The sequence below is a fragment of the Piliocolobus tephrosceles genome, chromosome 4 (genome assembly GCF_002776525.5).
Source record: "Piliocolobus tephrosceles isolate RC106 chromosome 4, ASM277652v3, whole genome shotgun sequence".
Lineage (NCBI taxonomy): Eukaryota > Metazoa > Chordata > Mammalia > Primates > Cercopithecidae > Piliocolobus > Piliocolobus tephrosceles.
This window is the reverse complement of record NC_045437.1, coordinates 14,200,098-14,227,211: the sequence shown is the minus strand read 5'-3', so window position 1 is coordinate 14,227,211 and position 27,114 is coordinate 14,200,098. Positions and strand designations below refer to the sequence as shown.

The 27,114-nt window shown below is 43.0% G+C and overlaps 1 protein-coding gene across 4 annotated transcripts in view; it reads right to left on the bottom strand.

Moving 5' to 3' along the window:
- The window catches only part of OTULIN (OTU deubiquitinase with linear linkage specificity), a 59,432-nt gene extending 44,614 nt beyond the window's left edge, over positions 1–14,818 (bottom strand). For 3 of the 4 annotated variants that reach the window (XR_004228904.1, XM_023218270.3, XM_023218269.3), the window contains exons 1-2: positions 12,952–13,254; positions 1,996–2,072 (exon numbers count right to left, since the gene is read on the bottom strand). Coding sequence is in view for 3 of the 4 variants with exons in the window: in XM_023218270.3 (XP_023074038.2) it covers positions 1,996–2,072; positions 12,952–13,103 (229 nt within the window). In the remaining variant the exon portion in view is untranslated. Of the gene's footprint in view, positions 1–1,995; positions 2,073–12,951 lie in introns of all 4 variants that reach the window. The other variant, XM_023218267.3, reaches the window with a different exon arrangement.
- Positions 14,819–27,114: the final 12,296 nt, after the last annotated feature.

Sequence of the window (27,114 nt, the reverse complement as noted above, 5' to 3'; positions counted from 1 at the left end):
GGACAGTGGCCCAGTGAAATCAGCAGCTTACAAATGGATAACTCGTTTTCAGAAGGAACATGACGATGATGAGGATGAAACCTGCAGCGTCAGACCATCCATATCAACTCAGGAGGAAAATACGAATCTTGTTTGTGCCCTAACTAAGGGGACCAACAGTGATCAGCAGAAACAACAGCCAACATCACAGACAACTCACCTGCTTCAGCTACACAACTCTGACCAAAATATTACAGTCGAGCAAACTTTCTACTCCGTGGATGCCAAAACCACCGTATCCAGATCAGCTGCTAACAGAAGCAAAGCTTTCAACGGAAATTTTAAACAACTGGGATTAAGAGCCCGAAGCATTTCTTCGAAGAATTCTAATGGGAGATGAAACATGGCTTCACCAGTACGATCCTGAAGACAAAGCACATTCCAAGCCATGGCCACCAAGAGGCGGAAGCGGTACAGTCAAAACAAAAGCAGACTGGTCAAGAGCAAAGGTGTGGGCAACAGTTTTTTGGGACGTTGAAAGCATTTTGCTTGTTGACTTTCCAAAGGGCCAAACAACAATTAATATCTGAGAGTGTTTTGAGAAAGCAAAAGCTTTAGCAGAAAAATGCCAGAGGAAGCTTCACTAGAGTCCTTCTGCATCCCAACCATGCTCCTGCTCCTTCCTCTCAAACAACAGCAAGAATTCTGATGAGAAATCATTAGGCATCCACCTTACAGTACTGATCTGGCTCCTTCTGACTTCCTTTTGTTTCCTAATCTTAAGAAGCCCTTAAAGGACACACATTTTTCTTCAGCTTATAATGCAAAACAGACTGCTGCATTCACACTGTTAAATTCCCAGGCCTGTCAGCTCTTTAGGGATGAGTTCAACAAATGGCTGGTATCATCATTTAAAAGTGGCTTGAAACTGATGGAGCTTATGTTGAAAAAATAAGGTTTACATTTTTATTTTTATCTTTTTTTTTTGAGACAGGGTCTCGCTATTACCCAGGATGGAGTGCAGTAATGAGATCACGGCTCACTACAGCCTCAAACTCCCAGGCTCAAGCGATCCTCCCACCTCCGCCTCCTGAGTAGCTGGCACCACAAATGTGCACCACCACGCCTGACTAATTTTTGTATTTTTTGTAGACACAAGGTCTCCTTGTTTGCCCAGGCTGGTCTCGAACTCCTGGACTCAAGCAATCCGCCCACCTCAGCCTCCCCAAGTGCTGGGATTAGAGACATGATCCACCACACCCAGCATTCTATCTTTTAATTCCATTTTTCCACAACCTTTTTGAAGTCCGCTTATACATTACACAGGTAATGAGAGAGAACATGCCACTTGTGATTATTCATGAGGTATCCCAAAATCAGAGTATCCCTATGCAGCTCCTGCATGAGACCAGTCATGGAACTAAGGATGTGCACCACATGCAACCTTGCCAGCCAAGTCTCCACGGACCAGTGGGGGGGTCCAGGAGCAACACCTCACTCCAGCAGCAATGGGTCCTGGTCGGGGTAAGATCAGGCAAGACAAGAAATACACAGACATGAAATCACAAAACGATGAGACTGTGCTACTGATCCCATCACTGTCTTTCTTATTTATCACATTTATATAGCCATCTGCATGCAAAGATGTACACAGCCAGTTTCTCAGTTAAGTCTTTCCATCTGAAATGAAAAATGCACTACAAATCTGAACTCTCCCTCTAAGAATATAAGGAAATCAAGAACCGAGAGAGGACAGTGTCAAGAGATTAAACACAACAATCCTCATAGGTGTGAAAAATGATATGAATGTAAAGAATGCAGAGGGAATGCTTGCATGAACATTTAAAAACCTCAGGAAACAGTCTCTAAACATACTTCGGCAAAACAATCAATGTAGATAAGACTATATACATAAGAATATTTTATTGATATTTTATGAAAATGGATATACTGATTTAACTGCATTTTCTGCTATAAACAATAAGAACTCTATAAATAAAACAATTCCAAACATACCTGATGCCCCTCTTTCATGTATAAGCAATTCTTTCTCCTTTTCTATTTCATCTGCAGCACGGTACATGTCCTCCTCACTGAAATCACACCAAAGCAGACATTTTCAAACACTTGTTGCACTGACATTTCCATCCTATTATACAGCTGCTTATAAAATGCATAACACACTAAGGGTTTAACTTTTTTCACTTTACATGATGATAACCTGATAAAATATGGGTCTCATATCTTAAGAATAAAGATGCTTATGTTTCTATCTCACCACTTTCTTCTACTTCAGAATTTCTTACTTTCAATAAGACAAGTTACATCACTTCATTTGTTAAGTGGCTCTGAGGCCATTTTAATTGCAATGCCTATTAATGCCTCAACTATATACCTAGACGTCACAGCATGCATCTTATTAATGAAGCTCCTGAACTGATTCTGTCAAGTTCCAAGAATGGAGATAGTGCTGATAAAAGTATTTACATAGGAATGCAGGCCCACTGCCGACCTTTGTAACATGTCACAAGCAAACTTGACAACAGCTACCTTAAAAACAAGAAGAGACTATCAGTTACTATTACAAATCGCCAAAGCTAAAAAGCCTCCTCGAAATCCTCCTGCTTCCTGACCCCACATTCAACCAGCCACACACGCAGCTGTTACATATATTCCCACTGTCCACTACAACCGACTTCTTACTCAGAGCTTCCCAGTCTCCAGTACTTTAGTTTAAAGAGCCCACTAAGTACTACAAAGGGAAAAAATCCACTAGATGCTAGACAAAGATGAAGAATGGGACTTCTGGCTTGAAGATGCCCCCTTTTTCCTTCAAGATTCACCCCAAACTGACAATAAAGGGAAACAGAAACCCCAATTCTATCTTTCATGAAACCAGAAGACAGGTGAAAGTCCAAAGAGCTGGAAAGCAGATGGAGTGGTAAATGACACGGGACAGGGAAGCCAAGGCTGGTGGATGGGCATCCATGGCAGGCAAGCCAGAAAACCTGGCAGAACCCCAGAAAGGCTCAGGAACTGGAGGCATCAAGTCCTTCAGGAGCATGAGTAACACACTGAGCGGAAAACAAGGAGACTAGCTGACCTTCACATAAGCAATGATCAGACCCCTGATTCCCCCAAACTCCTGCCTCATGAGAGCATATCCCATCCTCACACAAGACTGCAGACCCAATGGAACACAGGAAGGAGGAGGTGCCAGGCTTAAAAAAAAATTTTCAGTGAATGACTGAGATACCCCTACCTCCAATTCCCTCATCACCCCAGCTCCTGGTACATGGCTTAGTACAGTTGGGGGCAAGATGAAGGAGTCAGAGGGCAAGAGACAGATGAAGAAGGGGTACTGGGAGGGGTAGACTGAGGAAGTCTCACATGTCCCACTAAGACCTTTCAGTGGTTCCCAAACACTCCGGGAACTAATGTCAAAATTAGGACCTTACCCACCACTTTAGCCTGTATCCCATTATTTCCCTATGCAGTATTCACACTTCAGTCCAAACGCCTGACCAACACTATCGTGTGCCTGTACATCTGTGATTTGCTCAGATGTTCCCTCTTCCTGAATGGCCCACAACTCCTGACCTGCCCCCTGCCTAATATATCACAATACACGCCATGTGGGTAAGCCCTCTGCAGAGTGCAATGGTTGGAGTGGGGACCCAGGAATTAGACTGCCAGGGTTTATTTACCTAGCCCTCATTCCGGTACTTATTAGCTGTATGTATAACTATGACTAGAGTAACTACACCTCTCGGCATCTAGATTTAACTACCTGTCAAAAGGGCAGTAAGAGTATTCACCTCAAAGGGCTATTTTAAGAACAGATACATGGAAAATAATTAGCACTCAAAATTAAGTAAGCTATTCTTATTCTCATTTTATATCCACTGGTGCAAAGTATTAATGAACAGTCTGACCAATTATCAATTTTTATTTTTTTCTCTATAAATGTGTAACTGTGTGTATTTTAATGTTGTGGGGGTGAGGGAACAAGTATCAGGAAAAGGTACTTTCCATGTGCTCTTGCTTCCAGTGAGATTTCAAGTAAAAAGTGTGATGTCACCCTTAGAGCCCATGCCAGAGTTAAAAACAAACAGAAACCTGATTCATGGGGACCATACATCAAACGCCTAAAATAAAAAGTGACCAAATGTGTTCGTTCTTCTCTCAATCATTTAACAACATCTTCCAGCCTCTTTCCTGGCTTTATAAAATAAGAGACAAATTTAATCTTGTAAAACAGTCATTTAAGCAGAGCACTTTCACAGTGTCATTATCGGAGGCATATATCTCTGGGCAAACCACTTCCCCAAGGCCTCAGTTTTCTTATCTTCAAAATGAGAAGACTGAAAGAGGCCGTATAAATGGTTCCTCTTCCAGTTCTTTAGTCTAAGTTTGTGAATAAATTTGTCATGAAAATTGTACTTCGAGCAAAATCTGTGGCTGTACTGCGTGCACATTTGGCTCCACTTTGTTCTCTTTTTAATCTACAAAATAACCAAAATCCAACATCAATGCCCAGAGGAGGTTCTCTAAACAAGCAACTCTCCGTCCCACAAGTACAAATTCCTACAAAGGCCAACAGGAAAGGAAAGGAAAGAAACGAACAGCAGAACAAACAGGAGAACTAAACGCAAAGGGAAGCTGAACAGGAAATTACTGGAAATAATGAGAAGAGACGTGAGATATACGAAAAAAGCAAAGCAGAACTGGAAGAATAAGAGAATCAGAGTATAATCAAATCGCTTTAACCACAACTGGATTTCACTCAGATCCTGTGCACAAATATCTGCTAACTTCATGGCCACCACGAACATACAGAAAATGTAATATAGCCTTTACTAAAGGCCACTACTAACATAAAAATAATCCTGCTTAAAGCCAGGAGTTCAATACCAGCCTGGGCATAAAGCAAGACTCCGCCTCTACAAAAAAAGAAAAAAAATTTTTTTAATTGGACATGCTGGCACGCACCTGCAATCCCCTCTACAGAGGAGGCTGAGGAGAAAGGATCACTTAAGCCTAGGAGTTGCAGGCTGCAGTGAGCTATGATCACACCACTGCACTCCAGCCCAGGCAACAGAGTGAGACCCTGTTACTAAAAAAAGTAATTAATTAATTAATTAAATTTTAAAAAACAATCCCAAAGAATAAGTTTTAAGTTTGAGCAATGAAGCTCAATCAATATATTCAGGAAGGAGGACATTTCACAGGCAGAATGAAATAGTTACCCATCTAATATAAAGATAAGCAAACAGAAAGAGAGGAAGAAACAGAGCAAAAAATAATAATTTTATTTTAAAAATACTTCACTCAATAAACTTTTGTTTTAATTTTTTATGTATTAAAATAATAAAGCTGAAAACAATGACAAAATGAAATTATACTAAAGGCCGGGAATCTGAAACAAGTAGAGATTAAGTTTAAGTTTTTGTTATGGGATGGGAAGATAATAAAACAATGAGAGGAAAAGGGATTTGGCAACCTTTTGTGTGTCAAGTTGGTGTGGCAGCGGGGAGGTGCCCACTCTGACACAAAAGAAAACACTGAAGCTCAGAGACTCAGGTGATCACCACAGCAAACAGTTTTGTGATAAAGGAAAGTTAAGCCAAAGTCTAAATGACTTGATTTTCTGTCAGTCACCCTCAATTCCACAGTTAAAATTTGTTAAAGGATACAAATAAAGGATAAAATTACAGCTGGATAGAAGGAGTAAGTTCTAGTGTTCTATATCATTGTAGGATCACTACAGTTAATAATCTATAACAGAGATTCAAACAGCTAGGAGAAGGATATTAAGTGTTCCTAAGACAAAGAAATGATACATGTTTGAGATGATGGACATGCTAATTACCCTGATCACTATAGTTACGTGTATCAAAACATTACTATGTGCCCCATAAATACGTACAACTTAAAAATAATTAAGCCGATTTAAAAAATTTTATATATATATATATGTTTTTTGAGAGAGGGTCTCATTCTGTTGCCCAGACTAGACTATAGCTGTGCAACCACAGCTCCCTGCAGCCTCAATCTCCTGGACTCAAGCAGTCCTCCCACCTCAGGCTCAAGTAGCTGAGACCACAGGCATGCACCAGCGCATCTGGCTAATTTTTAAAATTTTTTATACAGACAGGGTCTCACTCTGTTGTCCAGGATGGTCTCAAAGTGCTGGGCTCAAGAGATCCTTCCACCTTGCTCTCCCAAATAGCTGGGATGACAGGCATGAGCCACCGTGCTCAGCCTAAATTTTAAAACCAAATGCTAACAATTCCTAGTTAGAAAATACTTAGTTTTGCACCATGGCATTATTTTAAAGTGTATATTTTCAAGTTCCTATTAAACAATATTTACCTATTTTCGTTTTTTGAGAGGGAGTTTCGCTCTTATTGCACAGGCTGGAGTGCAATGGTGCAGTCTCGGCTCGCTGCAACCTCCGCCTCCTGGGTTCAAGCGATTCTCCTGCCTCAGCCTCCTGAGTAACTGGGATTATAGGCATGTGCCACCATGCCCAACTAATTTTTGTATTTTTTGTAGAGACGGGGTTTCACCACATTGGTCAGGCTGTTCTCAAACTCCTGACCTCAGGTGATCCGCCTGCCTCGGCCTCCCAAAGTGCTGGGATTACAGGCATGAGCCACCACACCCAGCTTATTTACCTATTTTCTCTTAACCTAGAGATAAAATATTTTATTTCTGATATGAAGACAACACATCCAACTGAGTAAGCTATATAACATTACGTACTAAATTATAACCGGTACCACTTGCTCTGTTCAAAAAGACCTGCATACCAACCCATGCTCACTATACAGACACAAAATTATACTATTCCCAAGAGCAAAAGCCGTGAGTTAAAAGCAGAGCTTAGTGAAGCAGAAGGCATTTCTGTGAAGCCAATTTTTCAATTTTTGATTCAAGTAAATACGTAATAGGAAAAAAATTAATTCTAATGCATACGCAAAGCTAACAAGACAGAATATTTTAATCACTCACCATTATGAATCTTTTAAAAACTGTTCCTCTTAGTTGTCTAAAAGAACTAAGTATGGCTCTTTTTAATTCAACTCTCTGGCCTTGAACCCTGCAGTTTATACTTAACTTAGCCTGTCCTTTGAGACTAATGGCAACACTAAGGCAATGTTGGTGAGACAGTGTTAACCAATATGACACTAACACACCTTCCCACACAGGCACAGGAAAAGCAAAGACCACCAACCCAGCCGTTCTCCTGTGGTTCAGACATGGGTGAACAACACATCAAATACAGGAAAGTACCGGCACCCAGGCCAAAATTCCACCCCTCTTCCGCAAGTGGACTTTCCACGACTGGCTCGTGCTACTCCACGTGACTTCCAGAGGTATCTGGGGTCAATGCAGCTACTCTCAATAAGGTTTGATTCTTAGAGACATCCTAGTTCCGGACCCCAAAGCAGGCTCTTTATCAGGTTGGGAGAAAGTGGACTTTATCCCTACTCCAAACTGTAGCAGCATCTGGGGGTGGGGTGGGGCAGAAAATACATCCACAAGAACAACAGTGTGCCACTTTTTTTGTTCACAGCCCCTTTGAGAATTCAGATTTCATCAGAACCTAAGCCCAGAAACATACATAAAATTGCTTTCAATTTCAGAGGGGTTCACCGACAGAACGCCTCCACAGATTCAAACCCTGTCTCACCCTCAGACAGGCAGACAAGGGCCATGGAGTAGTCTCTTCTCAATTCCCTAAGCATTTCTGGCCTAGTCACCAACCATGTCCCAGGACCAGATACAGCAGGAGTCAGATGTTGGGGGTGGAGTGAGCAGGGGATAGAGCATAGGAGCGCAGCAGAGGGAGCTTGAAGAAGGCCAAGTAATCTGGTCTGACAAAAGACTTCTTCAAACGTGACCCTAAGTTATATCTCAAGCCATCCTTAGGGCTTGTCTAGGAGATGTGAGCCAACCACAGCTCTTAAATGGGCTGATGGGTGGAAGGAAAAAAGGAGGGTAGGGAGGGAGGGAAGGAAAGAAAAACTGCAATGAGATGTATACAAAGTAGCTCATCACTGGGTACTGTGGCTCACGCCTGTAATCCCAGGATTTCAGGAAGCTGTGGCAAGAGGACTGCTTGAGCCCAAGAGTTAGAGACCAGCCTGGGCAACACAGTGAGACTCTGTCTCTACAAAAAGTAAAAAAAAAATTAGCTGGGTATGATGGCGTGCACCTGTTGCCCCAGCTACTTAGGAGGCTGAGGTGGGAAGATCGCTTGAGCCCGGAAGGTTGAGGCTACAGTGAGCCATGATTGTCACTGCACTCTAGAATGGGCAACAGAGAGAGACCCTGTCTCAACAAACAAGAAAACAAAGCAGCTTATCCATGTGGTTTATATGTTTTTTTTTTTTCCCCTTCTCTCACTTGTGAAATGTGATGAGCTTAGTGGAAAGGAATCAGAGTAACCTACTGTGCTGCCTAGGAAATAAGCCATCTCTTTCTCTACCCATCACCACAGCCTTCAGAGACATATCCCGAATGTCTAATTCAGCTGCAGAAGTTGGGCTATGCTCTGTACTTGTAATTACTGTCCACTGAATGTATTACAAATGACTCTATAGGATATCTCAAAACTTCTACAGTCTTACAGCGTTCATACTTCTAAGTGTAAACATTTTAAATGATTCCTCCTCATAGCAAACCCAACTATCTGGGTGGAAAGAAAGGCCTTGGCTCCAATGACAAAAAACGTAGACTAAAAATGGACATTACACTATTTAAATTGATACTCAACTATTAAGCTATATATATAAAATCATGCAGGAATTGACATGAACACCTTATATTGCAAACTTTGTTTATATGACACCCATGACACCAGTTTCTCTAGCTCATGAGAAAATACCATAGAGAAACAGTTCACTACCCAGATACTGCCGAGTCAGAAAGATGGAAAAAGGCTAGAAAGTCCAAAACTTGGCCGGGCGCGGTGGCTCAAGCCTGTAATCCCAGCACTTTGGGAGGCCGAGACGGGCGGATCATGAGGTCAGGAGATCGAGACCATCCTGGCTAACACGGTGAAACCCCGTCTCTACTAAAAAATACAAAAATCTAGCCGGTCGAGGTGGCGGGCGCCTGTAGTCCCAGCTACTCGGGAGGCTGAGGCAGGAGAATGGCGTAAACCCGGGAGACGGAGCTTGCAGTGAGCTGAGATCCGGCCACTGCACTCCAGCCTGGGCGACAGAGCGAGACTCCATCTCAAAAAAAAAAAAAAAAAAAAAGTCCAAAACTTGAGACATGATGTTTAAAAGGTGACATCTTAAACTCACCTCTCTTGTTCTGCCCCATCTTGAGATGTGAAAGAGAATGAGATAATCAAACACAACAAAAATAAAAACAAAATTAAGCTGCTAAAAAAGAAAAAAAAAAAACCCACACACACAAACCAGAACATCTACTGGGAAGCAAACGTGGGAAGTAAACCAAGGGGAAAAAAAAAAAAGTGAAGTTGGCTGTCACTATAAATCATGTCTCTCTGCCTGGTTATGCTGAGGAAGCCCAGAAGAGGTAGGGGAAGGTTCCCATCGATGCATCAGGGTCGCTCCAATCAAGCTACACTTAAAAAATCTGTGAATGTGTAAAACGACAAACCTAGGCTAGTTTTTTTTTTACATTCCTTTCAGCTCTAAGTCTACAGTTATACTAGCAGCAGACAGAAGAGGCACCTGTGCCACAAAAACTTTTCAAGAAAGAGCACTTCTTCCTACCATTGTCTATTTTCATAGGTGTTCTGAATGAGAATCACATCCACCAGAAAACTTGCCAAATAACTATGTATACTTTTGAGAACATGGTCTGGCTTCAAAGTTTCTGCATTGCTCAGGAAGCATGACACAGCTGGGGCTGAGGTGCAGCACGTGAGACAGCGCATTAAATTAAGTGCATGGTTCTCACCACCAGGGTAGAAAGAAGGCAAAGCTGCAATTAGGAACCAGCATGGGCCCGGGGAGCAGGGGTTAGGGACATGAGACCCCCTATTTAACCCTCTGCAGAGTCTGAGGTTAAGTCTCTGATATGATTTGGATATTTCTCCCCTCCAATCTCATACTAAAATGTAATCCCCATTGTTCAAGATGAGCCTTGTGGGAGGTGATTGGATCATGGGGGTAGATCCCTCATGAATGGCTTTAGCACCATGCCCTTGGTGATGAGTCTGTTCTTACTGAGTTCATGCAAGATCTGGTTGCTAAAAAGTCTGCAGCACCTCACCCCCACCTCACTCTCTCTCACCATGTGATCGCCTAGTCCCGCCTGGCTTTCTGCCATGAGTAAAAGCTCCCTGAGGCCTCACCAGAAGCCAAGTAGATCCAGGCACTAAGCTTCCTATACAGCCTGCAGAACCATGAGCCAATTAAATCTCTTTTCTTTACAAATTACCCAGCCTCGGGTATTTCTTTATGGCAATGCGAAAGCAGTCTAATACAAAAAAATTGGTACTGAGGGCTCGAGTATTGCTATAAAGATACCTGAAAATGTGGAAGCAGATTTAGAACTGGGTAATGGGCAGAAGTTGGAAGAGTCTGGAGGGCTCAGAAGAAGACAGAAAAATGAGGGAAAGTTTGGAACTTCTTAGAAATGGGCTAAATGGTTGTGACCAATATGCTGATAGAACTATGGACAGTGGGCTGGGCGCGATGACTCATGCCTGTAATCCTAGCACTTTGGGAGGCCGAGGCGGGCAGATCACTTGAGATCAGGAGTTCGAAACCAGCTTGGCCAACATGGTGAAACCCCATCTCCACTAAAATCAAAAACAAAAATTAGCCAGACATGGTGGTGGACGCCTGTAATCCCAGCTATTCCAAAGGCTGTGGCAGGAAAATTGTTTGAACCTGAGAGGCAGAGGTTGCAGTTAGCCAAGACTGCGCCACTGCACTCCAGCCTGGGTGACAGAGCAGGACTCCATCTCAATAAAAAATAATAATATTAAAATAAAATAAAATAAATGCGGCCAGTAAAGGCCAGGCTGATGAGGCTCAGATGGAAATGAAGAAGTTCTTGGGAACCGGAGTAAGGATCACCCCTGCTACGTCCTAGCAAAGAATTTGGCTGCACTGTGTCCATGTCCCAGGAATCTGTGGAATTAAATAACTTGTCTGATTTCACAAGCTCATAGGTGGAAAGAGATAAGTCATAGATGAGACTTAGGGCTTTGGACTTGATGCTAGAATGAGTTAAGACTTTGGGGAATGGCTGGAAAGAGATTATTATATTCACCAACATGAGAAAGACATGAGATTTGGGGGGCCAGAAGCAGAATGATATAGTCTGGATATTTGTCCCCTCCAAATTTCACGTTAAAATATAAACCCCAGTATTGGAGGTGGGGACTGGTGGGAGGTATTTGGATCCCTCATGAATGGCTTAGTGCCATGCCCTTGGTGACAGACAACTGCTGACTCCAAGTTCACACCAGATCTGGTTGTTTCAAAGTTTGTGGCACCCCTAGCCTCTCTCTTCCTCCCTCTCTCACCACGTGATTGCCTGGTCCCACTTGGCTTTCCGTGGTAAGTTAAATAAAGCCCCCTGAGGCCTCATCAGAAGCCAAACAGATACAGGCACCAAGCTTCATGTAAAGCCTGCAGAACCACGAGCCAATTAAACCTCTTTTCTTTTTATAAATTACCCAGCCTCAGGAACTTCCTTATAGCAACACAAAAATGGCCTAATACAGACTCTAACCCAGAGAGCAAACTGGCCGCCACAGGACACATCAGCTCACACATGGGCCTGTACAGTGGTTCCAATTAAAAAAAAACAAAACAGGTGCCACTATTTAAAAAGCAGCGTATTTCATGCAAGGCCCGAATAGCTGGATTCTTTAAATACAGAAGATGCAGCAACTACAGGCCTGAGCTTAGGGGACCCTTTCTCTCAACAGAGACAAGCTCTCCAGGTCCTAGCCAACTTCACTACTTCACTTACTGCCTAGCTCTGGAGGCAGGAGCTTGAGACCACTGACTCTCAATCTTATTTTCCAGTGGCCATTAACCCATTAAGTGTGAATAACACCATCCCAAGGCGGTTCTCGACAAATAAGAATGTCTAAGTACTACACAAATACGTTATTATAACACAGTATCTATCTAACAGGGCCCCAAAAGACCCCTTTACAGGAATTTTTTTTTTTTCGAAAGTTCTAGCAGTGCTTTTGGCATTTAAACACATCTTAAATTTAACTTTCCAGCCAATTAAAATATCTGTCAAACTGGCTGGCTGAGTGGTTTCATAATTTCTTAAATTCCAAGGGCATTTATAGGTGCCTAGAACTTGAAAGTGTAGAAAAGTTTCACTCGAGTTTCTATTCTGCTTTCACGCGTACCCCCAGACCCTTGCAGAAATCAGGAACTCTTCCCAAATCGTCTTCTTCACAATACAGTAAGGAACTGATGTAACTAGCACTGACTTTCCTTTTTAAAAGGAAATGCGGGAAGGGATACTAGTCAGGCCGTTAAAGGGTCAAAAAGAATGGGTCAGACTCGGTCCAAAGTCTGTCCAACAGGTGGGACGTCGCCTCCAAGAACATGTCGCGCGGCTCCGTTCTCCCGCGGCTGCGGCAAGGGCGACCTCACTTCCTCCCTGTGCCAGGCTGGTGGAAAGATCTAGCGGGAGATAGTAATAAAACACACCACCTCTCGGGTTTGCTTCCCAAGTTTCTGGAACTTTCTTTAACTTCAGACGTGCAGATGTCAAAAATGAGACGGGAGGGGAGACACTGTGTGACCAGAATTGTGAGCGGCCCTGGGGAAGAAATCTGCACTCGGACACTGGGCAAAACTGTCTGCCAATTCCTCCTTGTCGCCAACGGCCTCACTCAGAATTGAGGACGCCCAGGGACCCTCTGCTGACGACTCCCCACTCCAGCCCGGCTTCCGGAGAGGACCGAGCCCGCCGCCCACGGCCCGCGCCCCGCGCACTCACTGCTCGGCCGGGCACTGCATCTCGGGCAGCGGCTGCCCGCTGGCCGCCGCCTTCCCGCCGTCCCGCGCCGCGGCCCCAGCCTCCCGCGCCGGCGTCTCGGCGCAGCTCGCGCCTGGCCACGCTCCGGGTTGGGGCATAGTCCCCCGACTCATGCGGCCGCTCGGGGCCGAAGGGGTTCAGCCGGCTCCGAACGACCCGGAGCCCCTCCCGTCGGGGTGCCAGGCAGTGGTCGCAGCCGCTCAGCTGCGCGGGCAGTTTTCGAGGGTCCGTAGGGTGCTTCCGCGCGCGTCAGCGCGCCCGCCCCACGGCCTCTGACCCTGCGCGAGGAGGTGCGGCCGGAGGCGGAGAGGCCCGGACGCGGCGCATGCGCATACACGTGCGCGGGCTGAGCCGCCGGGGCCTGGAGGGGGAACCGCGCGATACGGCTGCTGCGCATGCTCTGTCCCCGCGCCCCGCTGGCTTGCTTCCCTCGTCAGCTGTGTGTGGGGACTGGCAGAGGGTGTCAGAGCTGGAAACTACCGGACGAGCGGCGGGGAGCGTCCTGAGTGAGGAGGAGGAAGGCCGGTCTTAGGTGTGAAGGGTGCTGACGCGTTCTGGCGCCTTGCGGTGTCACACTTGGCTTCCGAGCGTTGCCCTCCGCCGGAACGGGTTTTCCTCAGCTGTGAAGCTTGGCTGCGGCCTGCCCGGGCTGTCGCCCGCCGGGACGGTTCAGACGCCCGAGCCCGGCGGGCCTGGGCCTCCGCTGTCGGGCCAGGCCAGTCGCTCCGGGGCCGGGAGTTACCGCACCGGAGTTGGGGCGGAGAAGGCGAACTGGTTAAACTCAAACCGGTTAAGCAAGCGCAGTAGTGTGTGTTCCTGGATCATAGTATTTCACGTAAACATTTTGATTTAAGAGGAACAAAAGGGAAAATATCAACCGTTTTCAAGCATCCAAGGGCGAAATGCTTCATCTCTGGGACGGAGTAGAGGAGTAGCCTCTAAGGCTGAGTTGCAATCGTGGGTGCAAGAAGTACCGGTGAAGCAGAGTGCAGCGCCGGAACAGGGCGGAATGGAATGGCGTGGGCAGTTCAGAAACCCGCGAGGAGTCCAGGGCGGAACAGGTAGGGAGCAGGGGATTGTACTGAAAGATGAAACTGAAAAGAGGCGGGGTACTGGAGACCAGATCATGAAAAGCCACATTAGGCTAACTGTGGAGCTTATGCTTAATCCTCACTGACAGATCTTGAGATCATTTTGAACAGTCACTTTGTCTTCAGTTTGGTAAAAATTTGGAGAAGGGCAAGACTTGGGAAGACCAGCTTAAGGAGACTAAATAGTACTGACCTCCAAGGGAGAAACTGAAACGCAAAGAATATTTATATTTTGTGCCACAGAACTCCGGGGGTATTGTTTTCTCCTTTAATTTTACTTGAAAAAGTAATAAATGCACATGCTAAGAAATTCAGAGCATATACAAAGACTATTAAGGTGTGGGATTGTAGAGGGTTGAGTGGGGTCTGCCAAAATTCATGTCCACCTAGACCCTCACAATATTAACTTATTTGGAAATAGGCCCTTTGCAGATGTAATTAGTTGAGATAAGGTCATACTGGTATAGAGTGAGCCCTAAATCCAATGGTTGGTGCCCTTAGAAGAGGACAGATAGATAAATGAGCACAGAGGGAGGAAGGCCATTTGGAGATAGAAGCAGAGGTTGGAGTGATGCAACTGGAAGCCAAGAAACGCGGCAGAATGGCAGAATGCCAGGAGCCAGCAGAAACTAAGAAAAGGCAAAGAAGGATTATTCCAAAGCACCTTCCGAAGAAGCTTGGCCCTGCTGAAAACCTGATTTCAGACTTCTAGCCCCCAAAACTGCAAGAGAATAAATTTTGTTTTAAGACGCACAGTTTGTGGTACTTTGTCTTGAACACTCCAGGAAACTCATATAGGGATCAAGGTGGAAAGATAATAAATTCTATCAGGCCAAATTTATTGATTTGGACCCACCAGAGATTCTGGATTCAATGTTTTATCTCAGAGGCTTAGAAAAAGCCCTAATGCTGTGTTTGATTGCTGAGTATGTCTTTTCCAATTATGCATGTCAAACTAGGAAAATAACCACAGGATGGGTTTGGGGACCCACTGAGCCCAGCGTGAGAAGGATCTGAGTGAAAACTCCATTGATCATTTAACCTCCATCCACCCAGAAGGACCTATGCTAAATGAAGTTGAAGTACCAGAACTGCCTAGTTATCTGTAGAGAAAGGTATCCACAGGCTTGGGAGATTGGAATGTTAGAGTGGATTTATCATTTAAGACCTGCCTACCCACCCCAGGAGGGTCCAGAGGACATACCTTTTACCATGACTGTAAGAAATAAATTTGTGAGGAGAACCCTAGCATCCTTGAAGAGATCTGTGGCTGCCCTTCTCTTTAGTCACATATATCTTACAGTGGAAACTGCTACCATCAAACTGGGATTCCTAAGTGCCACCCTAGGGTGGCACTTAATTGCCACAAAGTAGGTGGGCATGATTACTATAATTACCAGCAGAGATAAACAATATTGTCTTACTTAACAAGAGACCTGTGCTGTTGGCCACTTAATCGTTGTGTCCCTAGAAAAATAAACAGGCAATCTACTAAGTTCTTATTGGCCTGTATAAGTGCAAGAGTTCTAGATCTAGGAAACAGACATCCTAACTTGCATCACCAAAACAAGAGTCACAACCTCTCAATCAATTCCCAGACTTGAGCCAGTTTACACTCTCAGAACTCTGAATGAAGGAGAGGCTGGATCCTCTTGAGGAAAGACTCTGCTACATTGCCAAAAATGTATATTGTTATTTCCCCCAAAGAGACCAATAGCTGTCTACCAGGGTAACTCTGCATTGCAGGAAGAGAAATAATCAGATTTGTCAGGGATTACTACACAGTGGCTCTGATCTGATACTAATCTGGGGAAACCAGAAACTTTACTCTGCCTGCCAGTCAGACTAGAGGCCTAATGGAGGTGGAGTGATCAACGGAGTTTCAGTTCAGGTTCATCTCTCATTAGACCCATTGAGTCCCTGAACCCATCCTGTGCTTATATTTCCAGAATGCATAATTAAAAGAGATATACTCAGCCGGGCACGGTGGCTCACACCTTTATTCCCAGCACTTTGGGAGGCCGAGGTGGGCAGATCACAAGGTCAGTAGTTAAGAGACCAGCCTGGCCAACATGGTGAATCCCCGTTTCTACTAAAAATACAAAAAAAAATAGCTGGGCGTGGTGGCAGGCACCTGTAATCCCAGCTACTTGGGAGGCTGAGGCAGGAGAATCATTTAAACTTGGGAGGCAGAGGTTGGAGTGAGCCAAGATCGCACCATTACACTCCAGCTTGGGCGACAGGGCAAGACTCTGTCTCAAAAAAAAACCAAAAAAAAAAAAAAAAAAAAAAAAAAACATATACTTAGCAGCTGGAAGAATCCCTCCCCACATTGCTTCCCTGACCTATAAAGACTATTGTAATGGGAAAGGCCAAATGGAAGCCACTAGAACTGCTTATACCTATGAGAATAGCAAACTAAAAACAATGCCACATTCTTGGAGAGATTGTAAAGATTAGTGCCACTGTCAAAGACTTGAAAGTTGCAGAGGTGGTGACAACCACTACATTTCTTTTCCCCTCGCCTATTTGGCCTGTGCAGAACACAAATGGATCTTGGAAAATGACAATAGATTCTTATAAACCTAATTACATGGTGACTCCAGTTGCACTGCCATTTAGATGTTTCATTACTTGAGCAAATCAACACATCTGCTAGTACTAGGTATGCAGCTATTAATCAGACACGTGCTTTTTCCCTTTATACTTATTAGAAAATACCATCAGAAGGAATTTACCTTCAACTGGCAAGACCACTATACAACTTCCTGTCCCTCTACAGGGATATAGCAACCCTTTAGTGCTATGTCATAATTTAGTCTTCCCCTTCCAAAGGACTTCATACTGGTCCATTACATTGATGATATTATGCTGATTACTCATGGTAAGCAGGAAGTAGCAATTACTCTAGACATATTGGTAAAATATTTGCATGTCTGAAGACAGGAAATAAGTCTCACAGAACATCTGGGGCCCTCCACCTCATGAAATTTCTAGGGGACCAGTATGGGACATATCAAGATATCACTTGCAAGCTGAAGAATAAGTTGTTGCATTTGGCCCCTTCTACAACCAAAAAAAAAAACCAAAACACGCACACAATACCTTGTAGGAGAAGAGATGGCTCTACAACAGGTCCAGGCTATTGGGCAAGTTCTGCCATTTGGGCCATATGATCCAGCAGATCTGATGGTGCTTAGTGTCAATGGCAGATTTAAATGCTGTTGAGAGGCCAGGCATAGTGGCTCAAGCCTGTAATCCCAGCACTTTAGGAGGCCAAGGCGGGAGGATCGCTTCAGCCCAGGAGTTTGAGACCAGCTCCACTTCTACCAAAAAAAAAAAAGGTAATTAGCCAGGTGTGGTAGTGCACACCTGTAGTCCATCCTAACTGCTTGCAAGGCTGAGGGAGGATCCCTTGAGCCCAGGAATTCAAGTTACAGTGAGCTATGATCATGCAACTGCACTCCAGCTTAGTCAACAGAGCAAGGCCCTTTCTCCCAAAAAATAAGTAAGTGCTGTTTATAATCTTTGGCAAGCAACCATTGGTGAATCACAGTACAAACCCTTAGGATTTTGGAGCAAATCTCTGTCATTGTCTGTGGGTAACTACTCTGCTTTTAAGAAACAACTTTTGGTTTGCTACTGGACCTTAGTAGAAACTGAAAAGTTAACAATAGGCCACCAAGGTAATATGTGACCTGAACTCAGTGATAAATCATGTTGATGGCATGTAACCTTCATATGATCTGATAAAAATGGCATTGTACTTCTATGGTTTTCCTCCCCCAAACCCATAACCCCAGTCTAATTAGAAAAAAAAAAAAAAAAATAGACAATTCCATTAGAGGGGCATCCTACAAAATACCAGTACTCTTAAAACTGTCAAGGTCATCAAAAACAAGGAATGTATGAGAAACGCACAGCGAAGAGGAGAGATGGCAACTAAATATAATTCTGGTGTCCTGGGTGGGATCCTGTAACAGAAAAAAAAAAAAACATTAGGTTAAACAAGGAAATCTGAATAAACCATGGACTTTAGTTAATATATCAGTACTAATTCATTAATTGTAACAAATGGAGTGGTTCATGCCTGTAATCGCAGCACTTTGTGTGGCTGAGGCGGGAGGACTGCTTGAGCCCAGGAGTTCAAGATCAGCCTAGGCCACACGGTGAAACCCTACCTCTACAGACAAAAATTAGCCAGGTGTGGTGGTGTGCACCTGTGGTCCCAGCTACTCGGGAGGCTGGGGTGGGAAGACTTCTTGAACCTGGGAGTTTGAGGCAGCAGTGAGTGATGATCGCGCCACAGCACTCCAGCCTAGGTGACGGAATGAGACCCTGTCTCACAACAACAACAACAACAACACAAAAGTAACATACCATAATAATGTAAGATGTTAGATGTTAGTAATAGAGGAAGTTGGAATGCAGAGTATATGGGAATTCTGTACTATCTTCTCAAGTTTTCTGTAAATCTAAAACAGTTCTAAAAAATAAGGTCTCTATTTTTTTTAATCAAAAATAAAATCCAGGTGGGCTGCGATGGCTCACGCCTATAATCCCAGCACTTTGGGAGGCCTAGGTGGGTGGATCACGTGAGATCAGGAGTGCGAGACCAGCCTAGCCAACATGGTAAAAATCCATCTCTACCAAAAACTACAAAAATTAGCTGGATGTGGTGGCATGCACCTGTAGTCCCAGCTACTCAGGAGACTGAGGCAGGAGAATCACTTGAACCTGGGAGGCGGAGGCTTCACTGAGCTGAGATCATGCCACCGTACTCCATCCTGAGCGACAGGGTGACACCCTGTCTCCAAATAAATAAATAAACCACCATATCATAAAGTGTTAAACCAAGACCTTCCAAAATAAGAATATCCAGTCATTGTTCTAACTTTGTCCTTTAATTTAAAAAATTCAGTGTTGTCCAGGCATGGTGGCTCATGCCTGTAATCCCAGCACTTTGGGAGGCCAAGGCCCGTGGATCACTTGAGGTTAGGAGTTCGAGACCAGCCTGGGCAACATGGTGAAACCCTGTCTCTACTGAAAATACAAAAATTAGCTGGGCATAGTGGTGGTCACCTGTAATCTCAGCTACTCGAGAGGCTGAGGCAGAAGAATCTCTTGAACCTGGGAGGTGGAGGTTGCAGTGAGCCGAGATTGCTCCCCTGTACTCCAACCTGGGCGACAGAGTGACACTCTGTCTCAAAAAAAAAAAAAAAATTAAAAATTAACCGTTATATCATTTTGTCTTTATCTTTTAAAACTTCTATGGTGTGTATGTTTCTTGTATACATAATAAATACAGAAATGCAACATGAGTTTTTAATATATTCATATTTGGGATATGCCAATTTTTTACTGTTACTACAGAATGAAATGATTAGAGGAATGTATATGTGTATTAAATAAATCAAAAACTGGGGTTTCTTTTTTTCATTTCATTTTATTTTTTTTGAGACAGAGTCTCGCTCTGTTGCCCAGGCTGGAGTGTGGTGGCATGATCTCAGCTCACTGCAACCTCTGCCTCCCGGGTTCAAGCAATTCTCCTGCCTCAGCCTCCCAAGTAGCTGGGACTATAGGCGCCCGCCACCACGACTGGCTAATTTTTGTTTTGTTTTGTTTTGTATTTTTAGTAGAGACAGGGTTTCACCATGTTGGCCACGCTTGTCTCCAACTCCTGACCTCAAGTGATCTGCCCACCACGGCCTCCCAAAGTGTTGGGATTACAAGCATGAGCCACCACGCCCAGCCAAACACTAGGGTTTCTTAGAGGCAGTCATGAGAATAAAGCCCATGAACTATGATATAATTACAACAATTAGCCTATTCTTATGTCAAGATAAATAACATAAAAACCCATAAGCTTAAGTAAAAGCCTATGTAATAACTTACAGACAATGCGTCAGTTTTCAGTTTCTTCTTAGAATCAAACATCAGATAAATAAATATGATGTTACTGTAATTTGCAAATACTTGGTAACTTACATTTTCAATCAATCACCTTAATTTTATATATCTGCTTCAGTGGCCTTGCCTAGAATAGTTAATATGTGAAAGATTCCACATTCCTTTTCATTGAATGCTGTAGTCCTTACTTGTATTACGACTGTTCCCAGAGAACAATGCTAAGCCATTACAGTGTTCTTATTTTTTAAAATTTTCTTTAAGGAGCTTAACACAAGTTGGATGCATAGTCCCCCTTTTCAGTACCATAAACTCATAATTTACAGTCAGGTTAAAATACCCTATATTTTTACACTCTCTGGAATTTCCCAGTGCCACAGCAATAACAATTAGATTTGAAGTGTATTCTGTACATCAATCTCTAAAGTACTCACAGGAAAGGTACTTTTTAGTTTATTCTAGTTTTATAGGTTCATGGACTGTAACCAAGCTTTGGAAGAAACTATTGTTAGTTTCACTTAGAAATGAACTACCCTAGGAATACTCAAGTATTAATTTTAAAGACTTATTCAAAATGCCTCCTGATTATTGAATGCCCATTTTGGTATTTTGGTTTGTTTTTTTTTTTTTTTCCTTTAAGTTCTGGGAAACGTGCAGAACGTGCAGGTTTGTTACATAGGTATACATGTGTCATGGTGGTTTCCTGCACCTATCAACCCGTCATCTAGGTTTTAATTGAATGCCCATTTTTAAAAAACAGAATTAGAGGGGGAAAAAAACCTACTGTGCTTTTTGTAGTTCCGAAGTTAAATGAAATAACTTTATAGAGAAAAAATAGAGGAAATAGCTCAATAGAAAAAAATATCTTGCTATAAAATTAGTTTACCTGGAAACCCCCAAAACTTTCCCCAAGAGTTTTTATTGGGAGAAGTATGGGTCATAATGAAATTTATGTTATCATGAAAATGAAACCGTTTTGTATATAAGGAGGAGAGAGAATGATGCTGTTATAGTTCACAGACTTGGAGTTCCGGAAAATATTAAATCAGTCATTTGCCTCTGGCTAAACAGAATTTCACCCTTAAGAATCCTCCAGACGGCCGGGCGCGGTGGCTCAAGCCTGTAATCCCAGCACTTTGGGAGGCCGAGACGGGTGGATCACCAGGTCAGGAGATCGAGACCATCCTGGCCTACACGGTGAAACCCCGTCTCTACTAAAAAATACAAAAAACTAGCCGGGCGAGATGGCGAGCGCCTGTAGTCCCAGCTACTCGGGAGGCTGAGGCAGGAGAATGGCGTAAACCCGGGAGGCAGAGCTTGCAGTGAGCCGAGATTGCGCCACTGCATTCCAGCCTGGGCGACAGAGCCAGACTCCGTCTCAAAAAAAAAAAAAAAAAGAATCCTCCAGACAGATGATAATCTTAATTTGTTTGGAGAGCTTCTGAAATGGAATTCCATACTCTTGATACCTTAGTATCTGCTATGGATGGAATTCCATACTCCTGGTAGCTTAGTATCTGCTATGGATTTAATTACTGAATTGTGTCTCCCCAAAATTCATATGTTGAAGACCTAACCCCCAATTTTGTCTCTTTAGAGAACCATGACTAATATACCTACTATTAACAAAAATTCTACTTGTGAGAAGGTAGGTTGTCAGCCTTATCTTTGAAAGTCATACCAGGATATCACTGGCAAAGTCACAAGGGCTTTCTGGATCTTCTGCTAATATTTTGTCTCACACATTTTTCATTTTTCTTTTGACCTACATCTTGGAGATAGGGCCTACAAGGAGGTGATAAAGGTTAAATGAGGTCAAAAGGGTTGGGCCCTAATATGAAGGGGCTGGCGTCCTTATAAGAAGAAGAGACACCAGAGCTCACTATGTGAGGACACAGCAAGAAGACAGCCATCTGAAAACCAGGAAGAAAGCCATTAGCAGAAACTGAATCAGCTGGCACCTCAATCTTAACTTTCCAGTCTCCAGTACTGTGAGGAAATATCTGTTATTTAAACCATCTAGTCTTGGTATCTTGGTCTGCTAGGGCCAGGTAATTCCCTACAGAGTAATTTCCTACACTTACCTTTTAGGACAAGCATATGGGTTTCTTTGGAAAGGAAACCCATCATTGATAGCACATAGTGGAACTTGAGAAGAGCTAGAGGGGCAAATCATAGATGTTTCCTAAGAAAATAAAGGTAAGGAAGAGACCCTTTGTCGCTCACAGGAAACCTTCACCTCCTCAAGTAATCTGGCGTTAGGTTAATGGTTCTCTCGCAGCCTGATCTCATCTCCTTGGTAGTCACAAGGAAAAGCACTACCCTACTGTGATGGTTAATATTCAGTGTTAACTTGATTGAAGGATACAAAGTATTGTTCCTGGGTGTGTCTGTGAGGATGTTTGTTGCTGAAGGAGATTAACATTTGAGTCAGGGGACTGGGAAAGGCAGACCTAGCCTTAATCTGGGTGGCTAGAATAAAAGCAGACAGAAGGCCAGGCACGGTGGCTCACGCCTGTAATCCCAGCACTTTGGGAGGCCGAGGAGGGCGGATCACGAGGTCAGGAGATCAAGACCATCCTGGCTAACACAGTGAAACCCTGTCTCTACTAAAAATACATAAAAATTAGCCAGGCATGGTGGCGGGTGCCTGTAGTCCCAGCTCCTCGGGAGGCTGAGGCAGGAGAATGGCGTGAACACAAGACGCAGAGCTTGCAGTGAGCTGTGATCTCGCCACTGCACTCCAGCCTGGGTTACAGAGCGAGACTCCGTCCTCCCCGCCCCCCCCAAAAAAAGGCAGAAAAATGTGAAAAGACTAGATTGGTTTAGTCTTCTGACCTACATCTTTCTCCTGTGCTGGATGCTTCCTGCCCTGAAACATTGGACTCCAAGTTCTTTAGCTTTGGGACTCAGACTGGCTTCCTTGCTTCTCAGTTTGCAGACAGCCTATTATGGGACATCACCTTGTGATCATGCGAGTTAATACTCCTTAATAAACACCCCTTTATATATACATCTATCCTATTCGTTTTGTCTCTTTAGAGAACCATGACTAATATACCTACTATTAACAAAAACTCTACTTGTAAGAAGGTAGGTTGTCAACTTTATCTTTGAAAGTCATACCAGGATATCACTGGCAAAGTCACAAGGGCTTTCTGGATCTTCTGCTAATATTTTGTCTCACATATTTTTCTTTTGTCTTGGTCCAGAATTTAGGGATGAGAATGTATAAAATTTCATCACTATTGCATCATTCCTATAGACCTTGGCAGCCAGAATCCGTCTTAAAATAGTGGTCTTCAAACTGAGGCACCTGTGTCTCCTGAGGCACAGCAACACCACTTTTATACAGTTGCGCAACAAAGGCCCTGGAGTACAAGATCTTTTTACAGGTGCATGAGGACATAAATAGGCCTGTGCTCCTTTCTAACCACTTCCTTCATGTTTACCATATCCCTGCTTAACAAAAATAAAAGGTTCTCAGCCATGCCAAATCTTTCTAGTGTATGCCTCAAGAATTACATTGTCCAATACAGTAGCCAGTAGGTGTTTGGACGAACGGAGGCAGGATGGTTCACTTCCGGGTTCTTCTTCACCACCAACTATTCCCATGTGTGCGAGAATGCAGCTGACGCCCGGGAAGGTGCAGATGAATCAGGCATGCACCAGGTGATGTCAATCCGAGGAGACCAAGATTTACCTGGTGGCACCTGCGGAGCGCCCCCCCCTCCCCCGACATGCCCGTGCCCCGCCTATTGCCCTTCCATTCCTAGAAAAGTCGCTCCCAGCAGATGCGCCCGGGGGCGGGCTTTCTCAGCCCCCACTCTTGTCGGGACTGTATTAGAAACTCCGCCCCCCCACCCCCAGCTCCGGTCCCTGAAGCTAGATGACCAAAGAATAAATTTGCAGTTTTGCTTTTAGCCTTGCCTACTCGCTGGTTCTTTTGTGCCCACTCTGGTGGTCTTAGAAAAACAAATCAGTAGGCAAGTGTGCCTCTTGAGCACTTGAAATGTAGCTGCTCAGAATTAAGATTTGCTGTTTGTGAAAAACACAGGATTTTAAGGACTTAGTACGCCCCCTAAAAAGAATGTAAAATAATCACACACATATATATATATATATATTTTTTGAGACAGAGTCTCACTCTGTTGCCCAGGCTGGAGTGCAGTGGAATGATCGTAGCTCACTGCAGTCTCGACCTCCCAGGCTTAAGTGATCCTCCCATCTCAGCCTCCCAAGTAGCTGGGACTACAGGTACACAGCACCACACCCAGCTAATTTTTTATATTTTCTGTTTCACCATGTTGTCCAGGCTGGTCTCGAACTCCTGGGCTCAAGCGATCCTCCTGCCTCAGCCTCACAAAGTACTGGGATTACAGGGATGAAGCACCACACCTGGCCTATAATTTTAAAATATTGATTATATGTTGGCAAAATTTTGGAAATACTGCATTATATAAGATACTAATTTCAACTGTTGCATTTTGCTTTTTTAATATGGCTACTAGAACATCTTAAGTTATGTAATTGGATGGTGGTATTCTAGAGCTTCAAATCAGATGAACAACTTAAATACTTCTTTCAGAGGAGTCTACAATAAGGCACCGGAAACTTATATTTGGTTTTTTCCCTTTTGGTTTGTTTCCTTCATGTCTTTCCTTTTCTTCCCTTAAGAGTGGGTATTTTGATATTTAAGTGGAGTATTTTTGCCAGTATGTTAATTCAGATATAGCATAGAGTGGGTTGGTAAGGGTGATGTAGTGTAGCAAAGAGAAAACTAGCTATATGACCTTGGGCAAGTCATTTAACTTCTCTGAGGCTCAAATTTTAAGCTTTTAGTTTCCCTAAAAGATGACTTGCTCCTGAGGGAGTCTTGGAAGAACAAAGAAGAGAGTATTGGTAAAAAGTATTGGTGGCATCTTATGTCATCAAGGTGACAGACTCATGGCAAAGCTCTCTGCCTTACCTAATGTTCACCTTAGAATGAAGATTTAAAGTGAGACGGCTGCCTTACTGTACGTCCCAGAAATGGAAAAGGTGATCTACTCTGAATAATTAGATAATCATTCCTTTGAAATTCAGGTGATTTCTGATTCCTTGCTTCGAACAAATTTGAGGGAGAGCCTGAAGTTATTAGCTGATGATTAAAAATAATATTTCATGAGAGATTACTATGATATTTTTGCCATGCAATTCGGAAGCTCAAGGATTTGATTTTGTGATAACAAAACTATTTCCATCTATTTAGGAGGACAGTGTTTCATAGTTTTTATAAAATTCAAAAATAGGCATAGAATTGAAATTAAATCCTATCTCTTTCTAACAGTAAATTGTATTCATTGATAGATCTGGAGTGCAGTGGTGCAGTCATAGCTCACTGCAGCCTCAAACCCCTGGGTTTAAGCAATCCTCCCGCCTCAGCCTCCTGAGTAGCTGAGACTATAGGCACATGCCACCGTACCCAGCTAATTTTTTTTTTTATAAAAACAGAGTCTCACCATGTTATCCAAGCTGGTCTTGAATTCCTGGTTTCAAGTGATTCCCCTGCCTTGACCTCCCAAAGTGCTTGGATGGCAGGCATGAGCAACCATGCCCTGCCTTCATCAATAAATTTTGAAAGAGATGTATATAATCAAATTTTACTAAGTATATGTAACAATTACCAACATTTAAATATGCTGTTTTGATCAGATTTTTATGGCTAATGTTATAATGAAACTTCCAAGTAAATTTAAGTAATAAAAGACTTTCAAACATAAAAATATATTGCATTAAATAGAATTCTGTGAATGGGAAACAGAAAGGAAATAATTCAATAAGAAAAAGGAAAGATGTAAAATTACAGTTTTTTATGAATGATAATGAATTTCTAATGTGTTAGATTCTATTGGAAATAAGTCATGATTATTTTAAAATACCTATTTACAATACAATGGAAATTATATCCTTTAAAACTAAGTTTCTAATAGAAAATTTTATTTTTATTTTATATATAATGTACATATTTTGGGGAACATGTAATAATACATTCATATAGTAAAGATCAACTCAGTGTAATTGGGATGCCCATCACCTTAAATATTTGTCTTTTTTTATCCTGGAAACATTCAAATTCTCTTAGATATTTTGGACTATACAATATAGATTATTATAACTATTGCTCTATCAGACACTGTCTTCTTTCTTCCATCAAACTATATATTTTACCCATTAATTAACATTTCGTCATCCCTCCTCCTCCCTACTCTTCTCAACCTCTAGTAATCACCAGTCTACCCTCATGAGATCCATTTTTTTTAATCTGCCACATGATTGAGAACACAAAATGTGTGGCTTTCTGTGCTTGGCTTATTTCAGTTAGCATAATGACCTCCAGTTTTTTTTTCATGATGCTGCAAATGACAGTATTTCATTCTTTTTTGTGGCTGAATAACATTCCATTGTGTATATATATCACATTCTCTGTCTTTCTCTCTCTCTGTTTCTTCCTTTCTTTCTTTCTTTTGACAGGGTCTCATTTATGTTGCCCAGGCTGCTGGTCTTGAACTCCCGGCCTCAAGTGATTCTCCTCCCTCAGCCTCCAGAGTAGCTGGGAACACAGGCATGCACCACCACGTGCAGCTAATCTTTTATGTTTTGTAGAGACGAGGTCTCCTTGTGTTGCCCAGGCTGTTCTCGAACTCTTCACTTTGTTGATTGTTTCCTTTGCTGTGCAAAAACTTTTTAGTTTGATGTGATCCCATTCTGTTTTTGCTTTAGTTGCCTGTGGTTTTGAGGTCTTACACAAAAAAATCTTTGTCCAGACCAATGTCCTGGAGCATTTCCCCATTGTTTTCTTCTAGTAGTTTCATAGTTTCAGGTCTTAGATGTAAGTTTTTACTCTATTTTGACTTTATTTCTGTATATGGTAAGAGGGATATAGTTTTATTCTTCTGCATATGGTTATTCCATTTTCCCATTACCATTTATTGAAGAGACTCTCCTTTCCCAATTGTACGTTCTTAGCACCTGTACCAAAAATGAGTTGACTGTAAATGTATGCATTTATATCTGGTTTCTCTATTCTGTTTCCCTGGTCTATGTGTCTGTTTTCATGCCAGTAGCATGCTGATTTTGATTACTA